General features: G+C 45.7%; 1 protein-coding gene across 1 annotated transcript in view; it reads left to right on the top strand.

Annotated features, from left to right (window-relative positions):
• Positions 1 to 19896, top strand: part of atf7ip2 (activating transcription factor 7 interacting protein 2) — a 46398-nt gene extending 26502 nt beyond the window's left edge. The window contains exons 6-9 of the mRNA XM_045214349.1: positions 15777 to 15837; positions 16178 to 16294; positions 17346 to 17725; positions 17957 to 19896. Of these exons, the coding sequence (XP_045070284.1) occupies positions 15777 to 15837; positions 16178 to 16294; positions 17346 to 17725; positions 17957 to 18143 (745 nt within the window). The 3' untranslated portion in view covers positions 18144 to 19896. The remainder of the gene's footprint in view (positions 1 to 15776; positions 15838 to 16177; positions 16295 to 17345; positions 17726 to 17956) is intronic.
• Positions 19897 to 21859: the final 1963 nt, after the last annotated feature.

The following is a 21859-nucleotide window of genomic DNA, read 5'->3' as shown; positions in this document are numbered from 1 at the left end:
GACTAGCCAAGTCTTCACCCCTCTAAACAGAAACTCTCTGACAGTTTCAGACTAGCCAAGTCTTCACCCCTCTAAACAGAAACTCTCTGACAGTTTCAGACTAGCCAAGTCTTCACCCCTCTAAACAGAAACTCTCTGACAGTTTCAGACTAGCCAAGTCTTCACCCCTCTAAACAGAAACTCTCTGACAGTTTCAGACTAGCCAAGTCTTCACCCCTCTAGACAGAAACTCTCTGACAGTTTCAGACTAGCCAAGTCTTCACCCCTCTAAACAGAAACTCTGACAGTTTCAGACTAGCCAAGTCTTCACCCCTCCTAAACAGAAACTCTCTCTGACAGTTTCAGACTAGCCAAGTCTTCACCCCTCCTAAACAGAAACTCTCTGACAGTTTCAGACTAGCCAAGTCTTCACCCCTCCTAAACAGAAACTCTCTGACAGTTTCAGACTAGCCAAGTCTTCACCCCTCTAGACAGAAACTCTCTGACAGTTTCAGACTAGCCAAGTCTTCACCCCTCTAAACAGAAACTCTCTCTGACAGTTTCAGACTAGCCAAGTCTTCACCCCTCCTAAACAGAAACTCTCTCTGACAGTTTCAGACTAGCCAAGTCTTCACCCCTCCTAAACAGAAACTCTCTGACAGTTTCAGACTAGCCAAGTCTTCACCCCTCTAAACAGAAACTCTCTGACAGTTTCAGACTAGCCAAGTCTTCACCCCTCTAAACAGAAACTCTCTGACAGTTTCAGACTAGCCAAGTCTTCACCCCTCTAGACAGAAACTCTCTGACAGTTTCAGACTAGCCAAGTCTTCACCCCTCTAGACAGAAACTCTCTGACAGTTTCAGACTAGCCAAGTCTTCACCCCTCCTAAACAGAAACTCTCTCTGACAGTTTCAGACTAGCCAAGTCTTCACCCCTCTAAACAGAAACTCTCTGACAGTTTCAGACTAGCCAAGTCTTCACCCCCCCTAAACAGAAACTCTCTGACAGTTTCAGACTAGCCAAGTCTTCACCCCTCCTAAACAGAAACTCTCTGACAGTTTCAGACTAGCCAAGTCTTCACCCCTCTAGACAGAAACTCTCTGACAGTTTCAGACTAGCCAAGTCTTCACCCCTCTAAACAGAAACTCTCTGACAGTTTCAGACTAGCCAAGTCTTCACCCCTCCTAAACAGAAACTCTCTTGACAGTTTCAGACTAGCCAAGTCTTCACCCCTCTAAACAGAAACTCTGACAGTTTCAGACTAGCCAAGTCTTCACCCCTCCTAAACAGAAACTCTCTGACAGTTTCAGACTAGCCAAGTCTTCACCCCTCCTAAACAGAAACTCTGACAGTTTCAGACTAGCCAAGTCTTCACCCCTCTAAACAGAAACTCTCTGACAGTTTCAGACTAGCCAAGTCTTCACCCCTCCTAAACAGAAACTCTCTGACAGTTTCAGACTAGCCAAGTCTTCACCCCTCCTAAACAGAAACTCTCTGACAGTTTCAGACTAGCCAAGTCTTCACCCCTCCTAAACAGAAACTCTCTCTGACAGTTTCAGACTAGCCAAGTCTTCACCCCTCTAAACAGAAACTCTCTGACAGTTTCAGACTAGCCAAGTCTTCACCCCTCCTAAACAGAAACTCTGACAGTTTCAGACTAGCCAAGTCTTCACCCCTCCTAAACAGAAACTCTGACAGTTTCAGACTAGCCAAGTCTTCACCCCTCTAAACAGAAACTCTCTGACAGTTTCAGACTAGCCAAGTCTTCACCCCTCTAAACAGAAACTCTCTCTGACAGTTTCAGACTAGCCAAGTCTTCACCCCTCTAAACAGAAACTCTCTGACAGTTTCAGACTAGCCAAGTCTTCACCCCTCCTAAACAAACTCTCTGACAGTTTCAGACTAGCCAAGTCTTCACCCCTCTAAACAGAAACTCTCTGACAGTTTCAGACTAGCCAAGTCTTCACCCCTCTAAACAGAAACTCTCTTGACAGTTTCAGACTAGCCAAGTCTTCACCCCTCTAAACAGAAACTCTCTGACAGTTTCAGACTAGCCACGTCTTCACCCCTCTAAACAGAAACTCTCTGACAGTTTCAGACTAGCCAAGTCTTCACCCCTCTAAACAGAAACTCTCTCTGACAGTTTCAGACTAGCCAAGTCTTCACCCCTCTAAACAGAAACTCTCTGACAGTTTCAGACTAGCCAAGTCTTCACCCCTCTAAACAGAAACTCTCTGACAGTTTCAGACTAGCCAAGTCTTCACCCCTCCTAAACAGAAACTCTCTCTGACAGTTTCAGACTAGCCAAGTCTTCACCCCTCTAAACAGAAACTCTCTCTGACAGTTTCAGACTAGCCAAGTCTTCACCCCTCTAAACAGAAACTCTCTGACAGTTTCAGACTAGCCAAGTCTTCACCCCTCTAAACAGAAACTCTCTGACAGTTTCAGACTAGCCAAGTCTTCACCCCTCTAAACAGAAACTCTCTGACAGTTTCAGACTAGCCAAGTCTTCACCCCCCCTCTAAACAGAAACTCTCTGACAGTTTCAGACTAGTCAAGTCTTCACCCCTCTAAACAGAAACTCTCTGACAGTTTCAGACTAGCCAAGTCTTCACCCCTCTAAACAGAAACTCTCTGACAGTTTCAGACTAGCCAAGTCTTCACCCCTCTAAACAGAAACTCTCTGACAGTTTCAGACTAGCCAAGTCTTCACCCCTCTAAACAGAAACTCTCTGACAGTTTCAGACTAGCCAAGTCTTCACCCCTCTAAACAGAAACTCTCTGACAGTTTCAGACTAGCCAAGTCTTCACCCCTCTAGACAGAAACTCTCTGACAGTTTCAGACTAGCCAAGTCTTCACCCCTCCTAAACAGAAACTCTCTGACAGTTTCAGACTAGCCAAGTCTTCACCCCTCTAAACAGAAACTCTCTGACAGTTTCAGACTAGCCAAGTCTTCACCCCTCTAAACAGAAACTCTCTCTGACAGTTTCAGACTAGCCAAGTCTTCACCCCTCCTAAACAGAAACTCTCTCTGACAGTTTCAGACTAGCCAAGTCTTCACCCCTCCTAAACAGAAACTCTCTCTGACAGTTTCAGACTAGCCAAGTCTTCACCCCTCTAAACAGAAACTCTCTGACAGTTTCAGACTAGCCAAGTCTTCACCCCTCTAAACAGAAACTCTCTGACAGTTTCAGACTAGCCAAGTCTTCACCCCCTAAACAGAAACTCTCTGACAGTTTCAGACTAGCCAAGTCTTCACCCCTCTAAACAGAAACTCTCTGACAGTTTCAGACTAGCCAAGTCTTCACCCCTCTAAACAGAAACTCTCTGACAGTTTCAGACTAGCCAAGTCTTCACCCCTCTAAACAGAAACTCTCTGACAGTTTCAGACTAGCCAAGTCTTCACCCCTCCTAAACAGAAACTCTCTGACAGTTTCAGACTAGCCAAGTCTTCACCCCTCTAAACAGAAACTCTCTGACAGTTTCAGACTAGCCAAGTCTTCACCCCTCTAAACAGAAACTCTCTGACAGTTTCAGACTAGCCAAGTCTTCACCCCTCCTAAACAGAAACTCTCTGACAGTTTCAGACTAGCCAAGTCTTCACCCCTCCTAAACAGAAACTCTCTGACAGTTTCAGACTAGCCAAGTCTTCACCCCTCTAAACAGAAACTCTCTGACAGTTTCAGACTAGCCAAGTCTTCACCCCTCCTAAACAGAAACTCTCTCTGACAGTTTCAGACTAGCCAAGTCTTCACCCCTCCTAAACAGAAACTCTCTCTGACAGTTTCAGACTAGCCAAGTCTTCACCCCTCTAAACAGAAACTCTCTGACAGTTTCAGACTAGCCAAGTCTTCACCCCTCTAAACAGAAACTCTCTGACAGTTTCAGACTAGCCAAGTCTTCACCCCTCCTAAACAGAAACTCTCTGACAGTTTCAGACTAGCCAAGTCTTCACCCCTCTAGACAGAAACTCTCTGACAGTTTCAGACTAGCCAAGTCTTCACCCCTCTAAACAGAAACTCTCTGACAGTTTCAGACTAGCCAAGTCTTCACCCCTCCTAAACAGAAACTCTCTTGACAGTTTCAGACTAGCCAAGTCTTCACCCCTCTAAACAGAAACTCTGACAGTTTCAGACTAGCCAAGTCTTCACCCCTCCTAAACAGAAACTCTCTGACAGTTTCAGACTAGCCAAGTCTTCACCCCTCCTAAACAGAAACTCTCGACAGTTTCAGACTAGCCAAGTCTTCACCCCTCTAAACAGAAACTCTCTGACAGTTTCAGACTAGCCAAGTCTTCACCCCTCCTAAACAGAAACTCTCTGACAGTTTCAGACTAGCCAAGTCTTCACCCCTCCTAAACAGAAACTCTCTGACAGTTTCAGACTAGCCAAGTCTTCACCCCTCCTAAACAGAAACTCTCTCTGACAGTTTCAGACTAGCCAAGTCTTCACCCCTCTAGACAGAAACTCTCTGACAGTTTCAGACTAGCCAAGTCTTCACCCCTCTAGACAGAAACTCTCTGACAGTTTCAGACTAGCCAAGTCTTCACCCCTCTAAACAGAAACTCTCTCTGACAGTTTCAGACTAGCCAAGTCTTCACCCCTCTAAACAGAAACTCTCTGACAGTTTCAGACTAGCCAAGTCTTCACCCCTCTAAACAGAAACTCTCTGACAGTTTCAGACTAGCCAAGTCTTCACCCCTCCTAAACAGAAACTCTCTGACAGTTTCAGACTAGCCAAGTCTTCACCCCTCTAAACAGAAACTCTCTCTGACAGTTTCAGACTAGCCAAGTCTTCACCCCTCTAAACAGAAACTCTCTGACAGTTTCAGACTAGCCAAGTCTTCACCCCTCCTAAACAGAAACTCTCTCTGACAGTTTCAGACTAGCCAAGTCTTCACCCCTCTAAACAGAAACTCTCTGACAGTTTCAGACTAGCCAAGTCTTCACCCCTCTAAACAGAAACTCTCTGACAGTTTCAGACTAGCCAAGTCTTCACCCCTCCTAAACAGAAACTCTCTGACAGTTTCAGACTAGCCAAGTCTTCACCCCTCCTAAACAGAAACTCTCTGACAGTTTCAGACTAGCCAAGTCTTCACCCCTCTAAACAGAAACTCTCTCTGACAGTTTCAGACTAGCCAAGTCTTCACCCCTCTAAACAGAAACTCTCTGACAGTTTCAGACTAGCCAAGTCTTCACCCCTCCTAAACAGAAACTCTCTCTGACAGTTTCAGACTAGCCAAGTCTTCACCCCTCTAAACAGAAACTCTCTGACAGTTTCCAGACTAGCCAAGTCTTCACCCCCTCTAAACAGAAACTCTCTGACAGTTTCAGACTAGCCAAGTCTTCACCCCTCCTAAACAGAAACTCTCTGACAGTTTCAGACTAGCCAAGTCTTCACCCCTCTAGACAGAAACTCTCTGACAGTTTCAGACTAGCCAAGTCTTCACCCCTCTAAACAGAAACTCTCTGACAGTTTCAGACTAGCCAAGTCTTCACCCCTCCTAAACAGAAACTCTCTTGACAGTTTCAGACTAGCCAAGTCTTCACCCCTCTAAACAGAAACTCTGACAGTTTCAGACTAGCCAAGTCTTCACCCCTCCTAAACAGAAACTCTCTGACAGTTTCAGACTAGCCAAGTCTTCACCCCTCCTAAACAGAAACTCTGACAGTTTCAGACTAGCCAAGTCTTCACCCCTCTAAACAGAAACTCTCTGACAGTTTCAGACTAGCCAAGTCTTCACCCCTCCTAAACAGAAACTCTCTGACAGTTTCAGACTAGCCAAGTCTTCACCCCTCCTAAACAGAAACTCTCTGACAGTTTCAGACTAGCCAAGTCTTCACCCCTCCTAAACAGAAACTCTCTCTGACAGTTTCAGACTAGCCAAGTCTTCACCCCTCTAGACAGAAACTCTCTGACAGTTTCAGACTAGCCAAGTCTTCACCCCTCTAGACAGAAACTCTCTGACAGTTTCAGACTAGCCAAGTCTTCACCCCTCTAAACAGAAACTCTCTCTGACAGTTTCAGACTAGCCAAGTCTTCACCCCTCTAAACAGAAACTCTCTGACAGTTTCAGACTAGCCAAGTCTTCACCCCTCTAAACAGAAACTCTCTGACAGTTTCAGACTAGCCAAGTCTTCACCCCTCTAAACAGAAACTCTCTCTGACAGTTTCAGACTAGCCAAGTCTTCACCCCTCTAAACAGAAACTCTCTGACAGTTTCAGACTAGCCAAGTCTTCACCCCTCTAAACAGAAACTCTCTGACAGTTTCAGACTAGTCAAGTCTTCACCCCTCTAAACAGAAACTCTCTGACAGTTTCAGACTAGCCAAGTCTTCACCCCTCTAAACAGAAACTCTCTGACAGTTTCAGACTAGCCAAGTCTTCACCCCTCCTAAACAGAAACTCTCTGACAGTTTCAGACTAGCCAAGTCTTCACCCCTCCTAAACAGAAACTCTCTGACAGTTTCAGACTAGCCAAGTCTTCACCCCTCTAAACAGAAACTCTCTCTGACAGTTTCAGACTAGCCAAGTCTTCACCCCTCTAAACAGAAACTCTCTTGACAGTTTCAGACTAGCCAAGTCTTCACCCCTCTAAACAGAAACTCTGACAGTTTCAGACTAGCCAAGTCTTCACCCCTCTAAACAGAAACTAACTCTGACAGTTTCAGACTAGCCAAGTCTTCACCCCTCCTAAACAGAAACTCTCTGACAGTTTCAGACTAGCCAAGTCTTCACCCCTCCTAAACAGAAACTCTCTGACAGTTTCAGACTAGCCAAGTCTTCACCCCTCTAAACAGAAACTAACTCTCTGACAGTTTCAGACTAGCCAAGTCTTCACCCCTCTAAACAGAAACTAACTCTGACAGTTTCAGACTAGCCAAGTCTTCACCCCTCTAAACAGAAACTAACTCTCTGACAGTTTCAGACTAGCCAAGTCTTCACCCCTCTAAACAGAAACTAACTCTGACAGTTTCAGACTAGCCAAGTCTTCACCCCTCTAAACAGAAACTCTCTGACAGTTTCCAGACTAGCCAAGTCTTCACCCCTCCTAAACAGAAACTCTCTGACAGTTTCAGACTAGCCAAGTCTTCACCCCTCTAAACAGAAACTCTCTGACAGTTTCCAGACTAGCCAAGTCTTCACCCCTCTAAACAGAAACTCTGACAGTTTCAGACTAGCCAAGTCTTCACCCCTCTAAACAGAAACTCTCTTGACAGTTTCAGACTAGCCAAGTCTTCACCCCTCTAAACAGAAACTCTCTGACAGTTTCAGACTAGCCAAGTCTTCACCCCTCTAAACAGAAACTCTCTGACAGTTTCAGACTAGCCAAGTCTTCACCCCTCCTAAACAGAAACTCTCTGACAGTTTCAGACTAGCCAAGTCTTCACCCCTCTAAACAGAAACTCTGACAGTTTCAGACTAGCCAAGTCTTCACCCCTCTAAACAGAAACTAACTCTCTGACAGTTTCAGACTAGCCAAGTCTTCACCCCTCTAAACAGAAACTAACTCTGACAGTTTCAGACTAGCCAAGTCTTCACCCCTCTAAACAGAAACTAACTCTCTGACAGTTTCAGACTAGCCAAGTCTTCACCCCTCTAAACAGAAACTAACTCTGACAGTTTCAGACTAGCCAAGTCTTCACCCCTCTAAACAGAAACTCTGACAGTTTCAGACTAGCCAAGTCTTCACCCCTCTAAACAGAAACTCTCTGACAGTTTCAGACTAGCCAAGTCTTCACCCCTCTAAACAGAAACTCTCTGACAGTTTCAGACTAGCCAAGTCTTCACCCCTCCTAAACAGAAATTCTCTGACAGTTTCAGACTAGCCAAGTCTTCACCCCTCTAAACAGAAACTCTCTGACAGTTTCAGACTAGCCAAGTCTTCACCCCTCTAGACAGAAACTCTCTGACAGTTTCAGACTAGCCAAGTCTTCACCCCTCTAAACAGAAACTAACTCTCTGACAGTTTCAGACTAGCCAAGTCTTCACCCCTCTAAACAGAAACTAACTCTGACAGTTTCAGACTAGCCAAGTCTTCACCCCTCTAAACAGAAACTAACTCTCTGACAGTTTCAGACTAGCCAAGTCTTCACCCCTCTAAACAGAAACTAACTCTGACAGTTTCAGACTAGCCAAGTCTTCACCCCTCTAAACAGAAACTCTCTGACAGTTTCAGACTAGCCAAGTCTTCACCCCTCCTAAACAGAAACTCTCTGACAGTTTCAGACTAGCCAAGTCTTCACCCCTCTAAACAGAAACTCTCTGACAGTTTCAGACTAGCCAAGTCTTCACCCCTCTAAACAGAAACTCTGACAGTTTCAGACTAGCCAAGTCTTCACCCCTCTAAACAGAAACTCTCTTGACAGTTTCAGACTAGCCAAGTCTTCACCCCTCTAAACAGAAACTCTGACAGTTTCAGACTAGCCAAGTCTTCACCCCTCTAAACAGAAACTCTCTGACAGTTTCAGACTAGCCAAGTCTTCACCCCTCCTAAACAGAAACTCTCTGACAGTTTCAGACTAGCCAAGTCTTCACCCCTCTAAACAGAAACTCTCTCTGACAGTTTCAGACTAGCCAAGTCTTCACCCCTCCTAAACAGAAACTCTCTGACAGTTTCAGACTAGCCAAGTCTTCACCCCTCTAAACAGAAACTCTCTCTGACAGTTTCAGACTAGCCAAGTCTTCACCCCTCTAAACAGAAACTCTCTCTGACAGTTTCAGACTAGCCAAGTCTTCACCCCTCTAAACAGAAACTCTGACAGTTTCAGACTAGCCAAGTCTTCACCCCTCCTAAACAGAAACTCTCTGACAGTTTCAGACTAGCCAAGTCTTCACCCCTCTAAACAGAAACTCTCTCTGACAGTTTCAGACTAGCCAAGTCTTCACCCCTCTAAACAGAAACTAACTCTGACAGTTTCAGATTAGCCAAGTCTTCACCCCTCCTAAACAGAAACTCTCTGACAGTTTCAGACTAGCCAAGTCTTCACCCCTCCTAAACAGAAACTCTCTTGACAGTTTCAGACTAGCCAAGTCTTCACCCCTCTAAACAGAAACTCTCTGACTATTTCAGACTAGCCACGTCTTCACCCCTCTAAACAGAAACTCTCTGACAGTTTCAGACTAGCCAAGTCTTCACCCCTCTAAACAGAAACTCTGACAGTTTCAGACTAGCCAAGTCTTCACCCCTCTAAACAGAAACTCTCTCTGACAGTTTCAGACTAGCCAAGTCTTCACCCCTCTAAATAGAAACTCTCTGACAGTTTCAGACTAGCCAAGTCTTCACCCCTCTAAACAGAAACTCTCTGACAGTTTCAGACTAGCCAAGTCTTCACCCCTCTAAACAGAAACTAACTCTCTGACAGTTTCAGACTAGCCAAGTCTTCACCCCTCTAAACAGAAACTAACTCTCTGACAGTTTCAGACTAGCCAAGTCTTCACCCCTCTAAACAGAAACTCTCTTGACAGTTTCAGACTAGCCAAGTCTTCACCCCTCCTAAACAGAAACTCTCTTGACAGTTTCAGACTAGCCAAGTCTTCACCCCTCTAAACAGAAACTCTCTGACAGTTTCAGACTAGCCAAGTCTTCACCCCTCTAAACAGAAACTAACTCTCTGACAGTTTCAGACTAGCCAAGTCTTCACCCCTCTAAACAGAAACTAACTCTGACAGTTTCAGACTAGCCAAGTCTTCACCCCTCTAAACAGAAACTAACTCTCTGACAGTTTCAGACTAGCCAAGTCTTCACCCCTCTAAACAGAAACTAACTCTGACAGTTTCAGACTAGCCAAGTCTTCACCCCTCTAAACAGAAACTCTGACAGTTTCAGACTAGCCAAGTCTTCACCCCCTCTAAACAGAAACTCTCTGACAGTTTCAGACTAGCCAAGTCTTCACCCCCTCTAAACAGAAACTCTCTGACAGTTTCAGACTAGCCAAGTCTTCACCCCTCCTAAACAGAAACTCTCTGACAGTTTCAGACTAGCCAAGTCTTCACCCCTCTAGACAGAAACTCTCTGACAGTTTCAGACTAGCCAAGTCTTCACCCCTCCTAAACAGAAACTCTCTGACAGTTTCAGACTAGCCAAGTCTTCACCCCTCCTAAACAGAAACTCTCTGACAGTTTCAGACTAGCCAAGTCTTCACCCCTCTAAACAGAAACTCTCTCTGACAGTTTCAGACTAGCCACGTCTTCACCCCTCTAAACAGAAACTCTCTGACAGTTTCAGACTAGCCAAGTCTTCACCCCTCTAAACAGAAACTCTCTCTGACAGTTTCAGACTAGCCAAGTCTTCACCCCTCTAAACAGAAACTCTCTGACAGTTTCAGACTAGTCAAGTCTTCACCCCCTCTAAACAGAAACTCTCGACAGTTTCAGACTAGCCAAGTCTTCACCCCTCTAAACAGAAACTCTCTGACAGTTTCCAGACTAGCCAAGTCTTCACCCCCTCTAAACAGAAACTCTCTGACAGTTTCAGACTAGCCAAGTCTTCACCCCTCTAAACAGAAACTCTGACAGTTTCAGACTAGCCAAGTCTTCACCCCTCCTAAACAGAAACTCTCTGACAGTTTCAGACTAGCCAAGTCTTCACCCCTCTAAACAGAAACTCTGACAGTTTCAGACTAGCCAAGTCTTCACCCCTCTAAACAGAAACTCTCTGACAGTTTCAGACTAGCCAAGTCTTCACCCCTCTAAACAGAAACTCTCTGACAGTTTCAGACTAGCCAAGTCTTCACCCCCTCTAAACAGAAACTCTCTTGACAGTTTCCAGACTAGCCAAGTCTTCACCCCTCTAAACAGAAACTCTCTGACAGTTTCAGACTAGCCAAGTCTTCACCCCTCTAAACAGAAACTCTCTGACAGTTTCAGACTAGCCAAGTCTTCACCCCTCTAAACAGAAACTCTCTGACAGTTTCAGACTAGCCAAGTCTTCACCCCCTCTAAACAGAAACTCTCTGACAGTTTCAGACTAGCCAAGTCTTCACCCCTCTAAACAGAAACTCTCTGACAGTTTCAGACTAGCCAAGTCTTCACCCCTCTAAACAGAAACTCTCTGACAGTTTCAGACTAGCCAAGTCTTCACCCCTCTAAACAGAAACTCTCTGACAGTTTCAGACTAGCCAAGTCTTCACCCCTCCTAAACAGAAACTCTCTGACAGTTTCAGACTAGCCAAGTCTTCACCCCTCTAAACAGAAACTCTCTGACAGTTTCAGACTAGCCAAGTCTTCACCCCTCCTAAACAGAAACTAACTCTCTGACAGTTTCAGACTAGCCAAGTCTTCACCCCTCTAAACAGAAACTCTCTGACAGTTTCAGACTAGCCAAGTCTTCACCCCTCTAGACAGAAACTCTCTTGACAGTTTTAGACTAGCCAGATTGACATTCAATCGAACAGTAACTGGATCCCTTTCTGCCTGCTTTAACATAACATAACAAGCCACGGCCACGTGACTCACTGTCTGTAGGAGTGAACCATTTTTGTAACCAAAAATAAAAACGCAACATGTAAAGTGTTGGTCCCATGTTTCATGAGCTGAAATAAAAGATCCCAGAAATGTTCCATACGCACAAAAAGCTTATTTCTCTCAAATTCTGTGCAGAAATGTGTTTACATCCCTGTTAGTGAGCATTTCTCCTTTGTCAAGATAGTCCATCCACCTGTCAGGTGTATTGTATCAAGAAGCTGATTAAACAGCATGATCATTACACAGGTGCACCTTGTGCTGGGGACAATAAAAGGCCACTCTAAAATGTGCAGTTTTGTCACACAACACAATGCTACAGATGTCTCAAGTTTTGAGGGAGCGCGCAATTGGCATGCTGACTGCAGGAATGTCCACCAGAGCTGTTGCCAGAGAATGTAATGTTAATTTCTCTACCATAAGCCGCCTCCAAAGTTGTTTTAGAGAATTTGGCAGTACATCCATGAAACATGGGACCAGCACTTTACATGTTGCATTTATATTTTTGTTCAGTGTATAGTAATATATATATATATGCATACAGTACCAGTTTTCTTTATTTTACAGTTGAAGTCAGAAGTTTACATACACCTTAGCCAAATACATTTAAACTCAGTTTTCCACAATTCCTGACATTAAACCTAGCTTTTTCAGTTCTGCCCACACATTTTCTATTGGATTGAGGTCAGGGCTTTGTGATGGCCACTCCAATACCTTGACTTTGTTGTCCTTAAGCCATTTTGCCACAACTTTGGAAGTATGCTTGGGGTCATTCTCCATTTGGAAAACCCATTTGCGACCAAGCTTTAACTTCCTGACTGATGTCTTGAGATGTTGCTTCAATATATCCACATCATTTTCCTTCCTCATGATGCCATCTATTTTGTGAAGTGCACCAGTCCCTCCTGCAGTAAAGCACCCCCACAGCATGATGCTGCCACCCCAGTGCTACACGGTTGGGATGGTGTTCTTCGGCTCGCAAGCGTCCCCCTTTTTCCTCCAAACATAACGATGGTCATTATGGCCAAACAGTTATATTTCTGTTTCATCAGACCAGAGGACATTTCTCCAAAAAGTACGATATTTGTCCCCATGTGCAGTGGCAAACCGTAGTCTGGCTTTTTTATGGCGGTTTTGGCACAGTGGCTTCTTCCTTGCTGAGCGGCCTTTCAGGTTATGTCGATATAGGAGTCGTTTTACTGTGGATATAGATACTTTTGTACCTGTTTCCTCCAGCATCTTCACAAGGTCCTTTGCTGTTGTTCTGGGATTGATTTGCACTTTGCGCACCAAAGTACGTTCATCTCTAGGAGACAGAACGCGTCTCCTTCCTGAGCGGTATGACGGCTGCATGGTCCCATGGTGTTTATACTTGCGTACTATTGTTTGTACAGATGAATGTGGTACCTTCAGGCGTTTGGAAATTGCTCCCAAGGATGAACCAGACTTGTGGAGGTCTACAATGTTTTTTCAGAGGTCTTGGCTGATTGCGTTTGATTTTCCCATGATGTCAAGCAAAGAAGCACTGAGTTTGAAGGTAGGCCTTGAAATAAATCCACAGGTACACCTCCAACTGACTCAAATGATGTCAAATAGCCTAACAGAAGCTTCTAAAGCCATGACATCATTTTCTGGAATTTTCCAAGCTGTTTAAAGGCACAGTCAACTTAGTGTATGTAAACTTCTGACCCACTGGAATTGTGATACAGTGAATTATAAGTGAAATAATCTGTCTGTAAACAATTGTTGGAAAAATTACTTGTGTCATGCACAAAGTAGATGTCCTAACCGACTTGCCAAAACTATAGTTTGATAACAAGAAATTTGTGGAGTGGTTGAAAAACGACTTTTAATGACTCCAACCTAAGTGTATGTAAACTTTCAACTGTATGTGTGTGTGTGTGTGTGTGTGTGTGTGTGTGTGTGTGTGTGTGTGTGTGTGTGTGTGTGTGTATGTATATATATATATATATATGTGTATGTATATATATATATATATATATATATATACACACACACACACATATACATACACACTGCATATATATATATATACACTGCTCAAAAAAATAAAGGGAACACTTAAACAACACAATGTAACTCCAAGTCAATCACACTTCTGTGAAATCAAACTGTCCACTTAGGAAGCAACACTGATTGACAATACATTTCACATGCTGTTGTGCAAATGGAATAGACAACAGGTGGAAATTATAGGCAATTAGCAAGACACCCCCAATAAAGGACTGGTTTTGCAGGTGGTGACCACTTCTCAGTTCCTATGCTTCCTGGCTGATGTTTTGGTCACTTTTGAATGCTGGCGGTGCTTTCACTCTAGTGGTAGCATGAGACGGAGTCTACAACCCACACAAGTGGCTCAGGTAGTGCAGCTCATCCAGGATGGCACATCAATGCGAGCTGTGGCAAGAAGGTTTGCTGTGTCTGTCAGCGTAGTGTCCAGAGCATGGAGGCGCAACCAGGAGACAGGCCAGTACATCAGGAGACGTGGAGGAGGCCGTAGGAGGGCAACAACCCAGCAGCAGGACTGCTACCTCCGCCTTTGTGCAAGGAGGAGCAGGAGGAGCACTGCCAGAGCCCTGCAAAATGACCTCCAGCAGGCCACAAATGTGCATGTGTCTGCTCAAACGGTCAGAAACAGACTCCATGAGGGTGGTATGAGGGCCCGACGTCCACAGGTGGGGGTTGTGCTTACAGCCCAACACCGTGCAGGACGTTTGGCATTTGCCAGAGAACACCAAGATTGGCAAATTCGCCACTGGCGCCCTGTGCTCTTCACAGATGAAAGCCGGTTCACACTGAGCACATGTGACAGATGTGACAGAGCCTGGAGACGCCGTGGAGAACGTTCTGCTGCCTGCAACATCCTCCAGCATGACCGGTTTGGCGGTGGGTCAGTCATGGTGTGGGGTGGCATTTCTTTGGGGGGCCGCACAGCCCTCCATGTGCTCGCCAGAGGTAGCCTGACTGCCATTAGGTACCGAGATGAGATCCTCAGACCCCTTGTGAGACCATATGCTGGTGCGGTTGGCCCTGGGTTCCTCCTAATGCAAGACAATGCTAGACCTCACGAGCAGTGTATATATACATACATACATATACAGTACCCATCAAAAGTTTGGATAGTCCTTACACAGCCTGGAGGTGTGTTGGGTCATTGTCCTGTTGATAAACAAATGATAGTCCCACTAAGGCCAAACCAGATAGGATGGCGTATCACTGCAGAATGCTGTGGTAGCCATGCTGGTTAAGTGTGCCTTGAATCCTAAATAAATCACAGACAGTGTCACCAGCAAAGCACCCCCACACCATAACACCTCCTCCTCCATGCTTTACGGTGGGAAATACACATGCGGAGATCATCCGTTCACCCTCACCGCGTCTCACAAAGACAAGGCAGTTGGAACCAAAAATCTCAAATTTGGACTCCAGACCAAAGGACACATTTCCACCGGTCTAATGTCCATTGCTCGTGTTTCTTGGCCCACGCAAGTCTCTTCTTCTTATTGGTGTCCTTTAGTAGTGGTTCTTTGCAGCAATTCGACCATGAAGGCCTGATTCACACAGTCTCCTCTGAACAGTTGATGTTGAGATGTGTCTGTTACTTTAACTCTGTGAAGCACTTATTTGGGCTGCAATTTCTGAGTCTGGTAACTCTAATGAACTTATCCTCTGCAGCAGAGGTAACTCTGGGTCTTCCATTCCTGTGGCGGTCCTCATGAGAGCCAGTTTCATCATAGCGCTTAATGGTTTTTGCGACTGCACTTGAAGAAACTTTCAAAGTTCTTGAAATGTTCTGGATTGACTGACCTTCATGTCTTAAAGTAATAATGGACTGTCGTTTCTCTTTGCTTATTTGAGCTGTTCTTGCCATAATATGGACTTGGTCTTTTACCAAATAGGACTATCTTCTGTATACCAACCGTACCTTGTCACAACACAACTGATTGTCTCAAACGCATTAAGAAGGAAAGAAATTCCACAAATTACCTTTTAAGAAGGCACACCTTTTAATTGAAATGCATTCCAGGTGACTACCTCATGAAGCTGGTTGAGAGAACGCCAAGAGTGTGCAAAGCTGTCATCAAGGCAAAGGGTGGCTTTTTGAAAAATCTCAAATAAAATGTATTTTGATTTGTTTAACACTTTTTTGGTTGCTACATGATTCCATATGTGTTATTTCATAGTTTTGATGTCTTCACTATTATTCTACAATATAGAAAATAGTAAAAATAAAGAAAAACCCTTGAATGAGTAGGTGTGTCCAAACTTTTGACTGGTAGTGAACTAATATCTATAATCCATGTTCTTCAGGTCAGATTCTGATGAGGAGGACAGGAAGAAGAAGAGTGTAGATGGCTTCTGGCAGAAAATGGTAACCTACACACACTACACACACACAGCACACACACACACACGCTACACACACACACACTACACACACACACACACTACACACACACTACACGCTACACACACACACACACTACACACACACTACATACTACACACACACCACACACACTACACACACACATACACACACACACACCACACACACACACTACACACACACACACTACACACACACACTACACACACACACACACTACACACACACACCTATACACACACACACACAAACAAACACCCCAACTACTGATGACGTGCTGACACTAACAGCTTGTCTGTGATTGGTTGTTTGTCTCTCGTAGATGTCCAATAAGAAGGCCCCAGACAGGAAGACTGAAATGGAGAGGAATGGAGAGAAACACAGCAGCCCTCCTCCTACCTCTCCTCCTCTCTCTCCCGTTCTCTTTCCTCAAGTACCGGTACGGTTCAGCAGCCCTCCTCCTACCTCTCCTCCTCTCTCTCCCGTTCTCTTTCCTCAAGTACCGGTACGGTTCAGCAGCCCTCCTCCTACCTCTCCTCCTCTCTCTCCCGTTCTCTTTCCTCAAGTACCGGTACGGTTCAGCAGCCCTCCTCCTACCTCTCCTCCTCTCTCTCCCGTTCTCTTTCCTCAAGTACCGGCACGGTTCAGCAGCCCTCCTCCTACCTCTCCTCCTCTCTCTCCCGTTCTCTTTCCTCAAGTACCGGTACGGTTCAGCAGCCCTCCTCCTACCTCTCCTCCTCTCTCTCCCGTTCTCTTTCCTCAAGTACCGTGCAGTTCAGCAGCCCTCCTCCTACCTCTCCTCCTCTCTCTCCCGTTCTCTTTCCTCAAGTACCGGTACGGTTCAGCAGCCCTCCTCCTACCTCTCCTCCTCTCTCTCCCGTTCTCTTTCCTCAAGTACCGGTACGGTTCAGCAGCCCTCCTCCTACCTCTCCTCCTCTCTCTCCCGTTCTCTTTCCTCAAGTACCGGTACGGTTCAGCAGCCCTCCTCCTACCTCTCCTCCTCTCTCTCCCGTTCTCTTTCCTCAAGTACCGGTACGGTTCAGCAGCCCTCCTCCTACCTCTCCTCCTCTCTCTCCCGTTCTCTTTCCTCAAGTACCGGTACGGTTCAGCAGCCCTCCTCCTACCTCTCCTCCTCTCTCTCCCGTTCTCTTTCCTCAAGTACCGGTACGGTTCAGCTGCACTCTTACCTCTCTGCATTCTATCTGTCACTCCCAATGTCTTCTGATAGTGGTTATTAGTGGCCTTGGTCCAGCAACGATATAGTCTTCTGATAGTGGTTATTAGTGGCCTTGATCCAGCAACAATATAGTCTTCTGATAGTGGTTATTAATGGCCTTGATCCAGCAACAATATAATATTCTGAAAGTGGTTATTAGTGGCCTTGATCCAGCAACAATATAGGAAGACGTAATAAGTAATTTTCTTTATTTTCTGTCTTTCTTTCTCTGTAACTTTCAAACCGTGCCACCTCTCCCTTGTCTTCTGCGTAGAAGGTAGAGGCTTCAGCAGTACCTGTGACCGGACCACCAGTCATGTCTCCAGCTCCTGAAGTTCCAGTTAAAACGGAGAGCGCGGTGAAGATGGAAAACTCTGTTAAGACGGAGGACTCCTCCTCTTCCTCTCCTCCCGTCTCCCCTCGTCTTCCTGTTGCTCTCCGTGTTCCTCCCACTCAGAGTGAGCTGCTGTTCCGTCTCCCTCCTCTCCCCCCGACCCCCCTCCCCCCCTCCCTCCCCCTCGAGGCAGCCTCCCACTCCATCCCCCAGAAGCCCCTAGTGCACCTGGCCCGTATCCGAAACCCTTCCCCCTGTCTGGTCATCCACTGGAGGGTCACTGAGGAAGACCCCGCAGCGCCAGACATGGACAGTTACAGGTACGGATGCACACAGAGCCGCCCAGCTCTCACACTTCGGCTAACTTTAGCCTCCCCTAGCTAACGTTCTGTGAAAGTGAATGGGGGCAAGTGTGCTATTGTCAAAACTTTCAAATCATCTGAAATCAACTCCATATTTTTGGTGATTATGATTACCATTAAAAAAAAAGAAACATAAAAGAATGTCTCCTACCCCTCCCCCTCCCTCCTACCCCTCCCCCCTCCCCCCAGTATCTACATCTCTCAGGACTCCTACCCCTCCTGGAGGAATGTGGGTGTGGTCAAGGCCCTGGCCCTGCCCATGGCTGTCACGGTAACCAAGTACCAATCGGGTACCACCAACGTCATCGTGGTCGGCAAGGACCGGTATGGTCGCTATGGACCCTACAGCGACGTACAGACTGTGGTCCTGGCATAGATAGATACGTGTTGGGGTTCTGTCCATCTAGATTGAAGGCCGCTCTGGCCCCCGAGGTGAGAGGTGAAAGGTTACTGTCTTTAACCCCCTGAGATCTAGTGGTCGCTAGAGTCGGCTGTTCTCTCTGCTACATCTAAAAGGGGAGCCCGGAAACGGTGTTTTATGTGTTTTCAATAGCATTACCAATCCAATGAAGGATCCACTACAACCGGGCCGAGCGTCTGCAGGGTTTTCGCTCCACCCTTGTCTTGATTGATGCTTTAAGGTCACTAATTAGTTAGGAACCTGAATATACAGACATAGTGATACAGATTTTGTACATTTTAGTCATTTAGCAGACGCTCTTATCCAGAGCGACTTACAGTTAGTGAGTGCATACATTTTCATACTGCCCTGGGAAACGAACCCACAACCCTCGGGTTGCATGCGCAATGCTCTACCAATTGAGCTGCAGATTTGTCCTAGTTGAGTCAACTGTGTTAGCGATGTTTTGTAGATCTGTCCTAGTGGAGTCAACTGTGTTAGTGATGTTTTGTAGATCTGTCTAGGTGGAGTCAACTGTGTTAGTGATGTTTTGTAGATTTGTCCTAGTGGAGTCAACTGTGTTAGCGATGTTTTGTAGATCTGTCCTAGTGGAGTCAACTGTGTTAGCGATGTTTGGTAGATCTGTCCTAGTGGAGTCAACTGTGTTAGTGATGTTTTGTAGATCTGTCCTAGTGGAGTCAACTGTGTTAGCGATGTTTTGTAGATCTGTCCTAGTGGAGTCAACTGTGTTAGCGATGTTTTGTAGATCTGTCCTAGTGGAGTCAACTGTGTTAGCGATGTTTTGTAGATCTGTCCTAGTGGAGTCAACTGTGTTAGCGATGTTTTGTAGATCTGTCCTAGTGGAGTCAACTGTGTTAGCGATGTTTTGTAGATCTGTCCTAGTGGAGTCAACTGTGTTAGCGATGTTTTGTAGATCTGTCCTAGTGGAGTCAACTGTGTTAGCGATGTTTTGTAGATCTGTCCTAGTGGAGTCAACTGTGTTAGCGATGTTTTGTAGATCTGTCCTAGTGGAGTCAACTGTGTTAGCGATGTTTTGTAGATCTGTCCTAGTGGAGTCAACTGTGTTAGCGATGTTTTGTAGATCTGTCCTAGTGGAGTCAACTGTGTTAGCGATGTTTTGTAGATCTGTCCTAGTGGAGTCAACTGTGTTAGCGATGTTTTGTAGATCTGTCCTAGTGGAGTCAACTGTGTTAGCGATGTTTTGTAGATCTGTCCTAGTGGAGTCAACTGTGTTAGCGATGTTTTGTAGATCTGTCCTAGTGGAGTCAACTGTGTTAGCGATGTTTTGTAGATCTGTCCTAGTGGAGTCAACTGTGTTAGCGATGTTTTGTAGATCTGTCCTAGTGGAGTCAACTGTGTTAGCGATGTTTTGTAGATCTGTCCTAGTGGAGTCAACTGTGTTAGCGATGTTTTGTAGATCTGTCCTAGTGGAGTCAACTGTGTTAGCGATGTTTTGTAGATCTGTCCTAGTGGAGTCAACTGTGTTAGCGATGTTTTGTAGATCTGTCCTAGTGGAGTCAACTGTGTTAGCGATGTTTTGTAGATCTGTCCTAGTGGAGTCAACTGTGTTAGTGATGTTGGTCATGACTACCAGTCACACCTGTCTTCAGGGATATGACCCTTTCCACTGTTAGATCTTGTTTCATCACTTTCATTCTTAAAGGTTTTACCTCTGTTGTAATAATAAAAACATCTCAACGTTTCCTAACTTGTCTTCTTGTGAAGTTTGTGTCTTTGATGATATATGAAACGTTTTGACGTCTGTGTCTGAGTAGCCCACTCCTACAGAGCTTCTGGCTGTGCAGGATTTTGTCCCAGCCCAGCACTAACACATCTGATTTCAAATACAATGGCCTAAATACCCACCATCTCTCCAGGACTGGAGTTACCAGACCCTTTGAATAGAGACCATCTCTCCAGGACTGGAGTTACCAGACCCTTTGAATAGAGACCATCTCTCCAGGACTGGAGTTACCAGACCCTTTGAATAGAGACCATCTCTCCAGGACTGGAGTTACCAGACCCTTTGAATAGAGACCATCTCTCCAGGACTGGAGTTACCAGACCCTTTGAATAGAGACCATCTCTCCAGAACTGGAGTTACCAGACCCTTGAATAGAGACCATCTCTCCAGGACTGGAGTTACCAGACCCTTTGAATAGAGACCATCTCTCCAGAACTGGAGTTACCAGACCCTTTGAATAGAGACCATCTCTCCAGGACTGGAGTTACCAGACCCTTTGAATAGAGACCATCTCTCCAGGACTGGAGTTACCAGACCCTTGAATAGAGACCATCCCTCCAGGACTGGAGTTACCAGACCCTTTGAATAGAGACCATCCCTCCAGGACTGGAGTTACCAGACCCTTTGAATAGAGACCATCTCTCCAGGACTGGAGTTACCAGACCCTTTGAATAGAGACCATCTCTCCAGGACTGGAGTTACCAGACCCTTGAATAGAGACCATCTCTCCAGGACTGGAGTTACCAGACCCTTGAATAGAGACCATCTCTCCAGGACTGGAGTTACCAGACCCTTTGAATAGAGACCATCTCTCCAGGACTGGAGTTACCAGACCCTTTGAATAGAGACCATCTCTCCAGGACTGGAGTTACCAGACCATTTGAATAGAGACCATCTCTCCAGGACTGGAGTTACCAGACCCTTTGAATAGAGACCATCTCTCCAGGACTGGAGTTACCAGACCCTTTGAATAGAGACCATTTCTCCAGGACTGGAGTTACCAGACCCTTTGAATAGAGACCATCTCTCCAGGACTGGAGTTACCAGACCCTTTGAATAGAGACCATCTCTCCAGGACTGGAGTTACCAGACCCTTTGAATAGAGACCATCTCTCCAGGACTGGAGTTACCAGACCCTTTGAATAGAGACCATCTCTCCAGGACTGGAGTTACCAGACCCTTTGAATAGAGACCATCTCTCCAGGACTGGAGTTACCAGACCCTTTGAATAGAGACCATCTCTCCAGGACTGGAGTTACCAGACCCTTGTACTAGTAGAGTCCCTACACCTGTATTCATTAAAGCGTCTCTCAGTAGGAGTGGTGATCTAGGATCAGGTGTCCCCTGGCCATTTCATGTTATTCCATCATGATCTAAAAGGCCAAACTGATCCTAGATCACCACTCCTACTCGGACGCTTTAATGAATACAGGCAGTGAGCTGTGGTTCGCCAGCAGGTGGCACCAGATCACCAGAAACTGTGTTAGTGATGTTGGTAGATCTTTCAGTCTCTTTCACATGATCATCAACTAGCGCTTCATTCCTAGGCCGTGTCCCGAGTCTACACCCTTTTTCCAGGAGTGTACACTTGCGCACTCCGCATAGGATTGGTGTATGCATTGGCCGGAGGCTGGGAGTTTCCACCATTTTTGTTAAATCCATGCGAGAAAGTGTGCAAGACAAGTGTACACTTGGGGGATAAGTGTGGAGAACTGGGGATGCAGACATTGACATAGACAGTTACCAGGACCAATGATCACAGGAGACAAGAAAAAATACATTTAATAAGACCACGCTCCCATGATGAGCCCAGTCCGGGGTGGGAGGGCTCTGTCTCTATGGAAACAACAAAGCCAAACAGAAGCTGCCTTTGGGGTCGAATAGAATTCCAATAGAATGCTATAAAATTCCAATAGAATGCTATAAA

Source organism: Coregonus clupeaformis, unplaced genomic scaffold (genome assembly GCF_020615455.1).
Source record: "Coregonus clupeaformis isolate EN_2021a unplaced genomic scaffold, ASM2061545v1 scaf0240, whole genome shotgun sequence".
NCBI lineage: Eukaryota > Metazoa > Chordata > Actinopteri > Salmoniformes > Salmonidae > Coregonus > Coregonus clupeaformis.
This window is presented reverse-complemented; position numbering and strand designations above follow the sequence as displayed.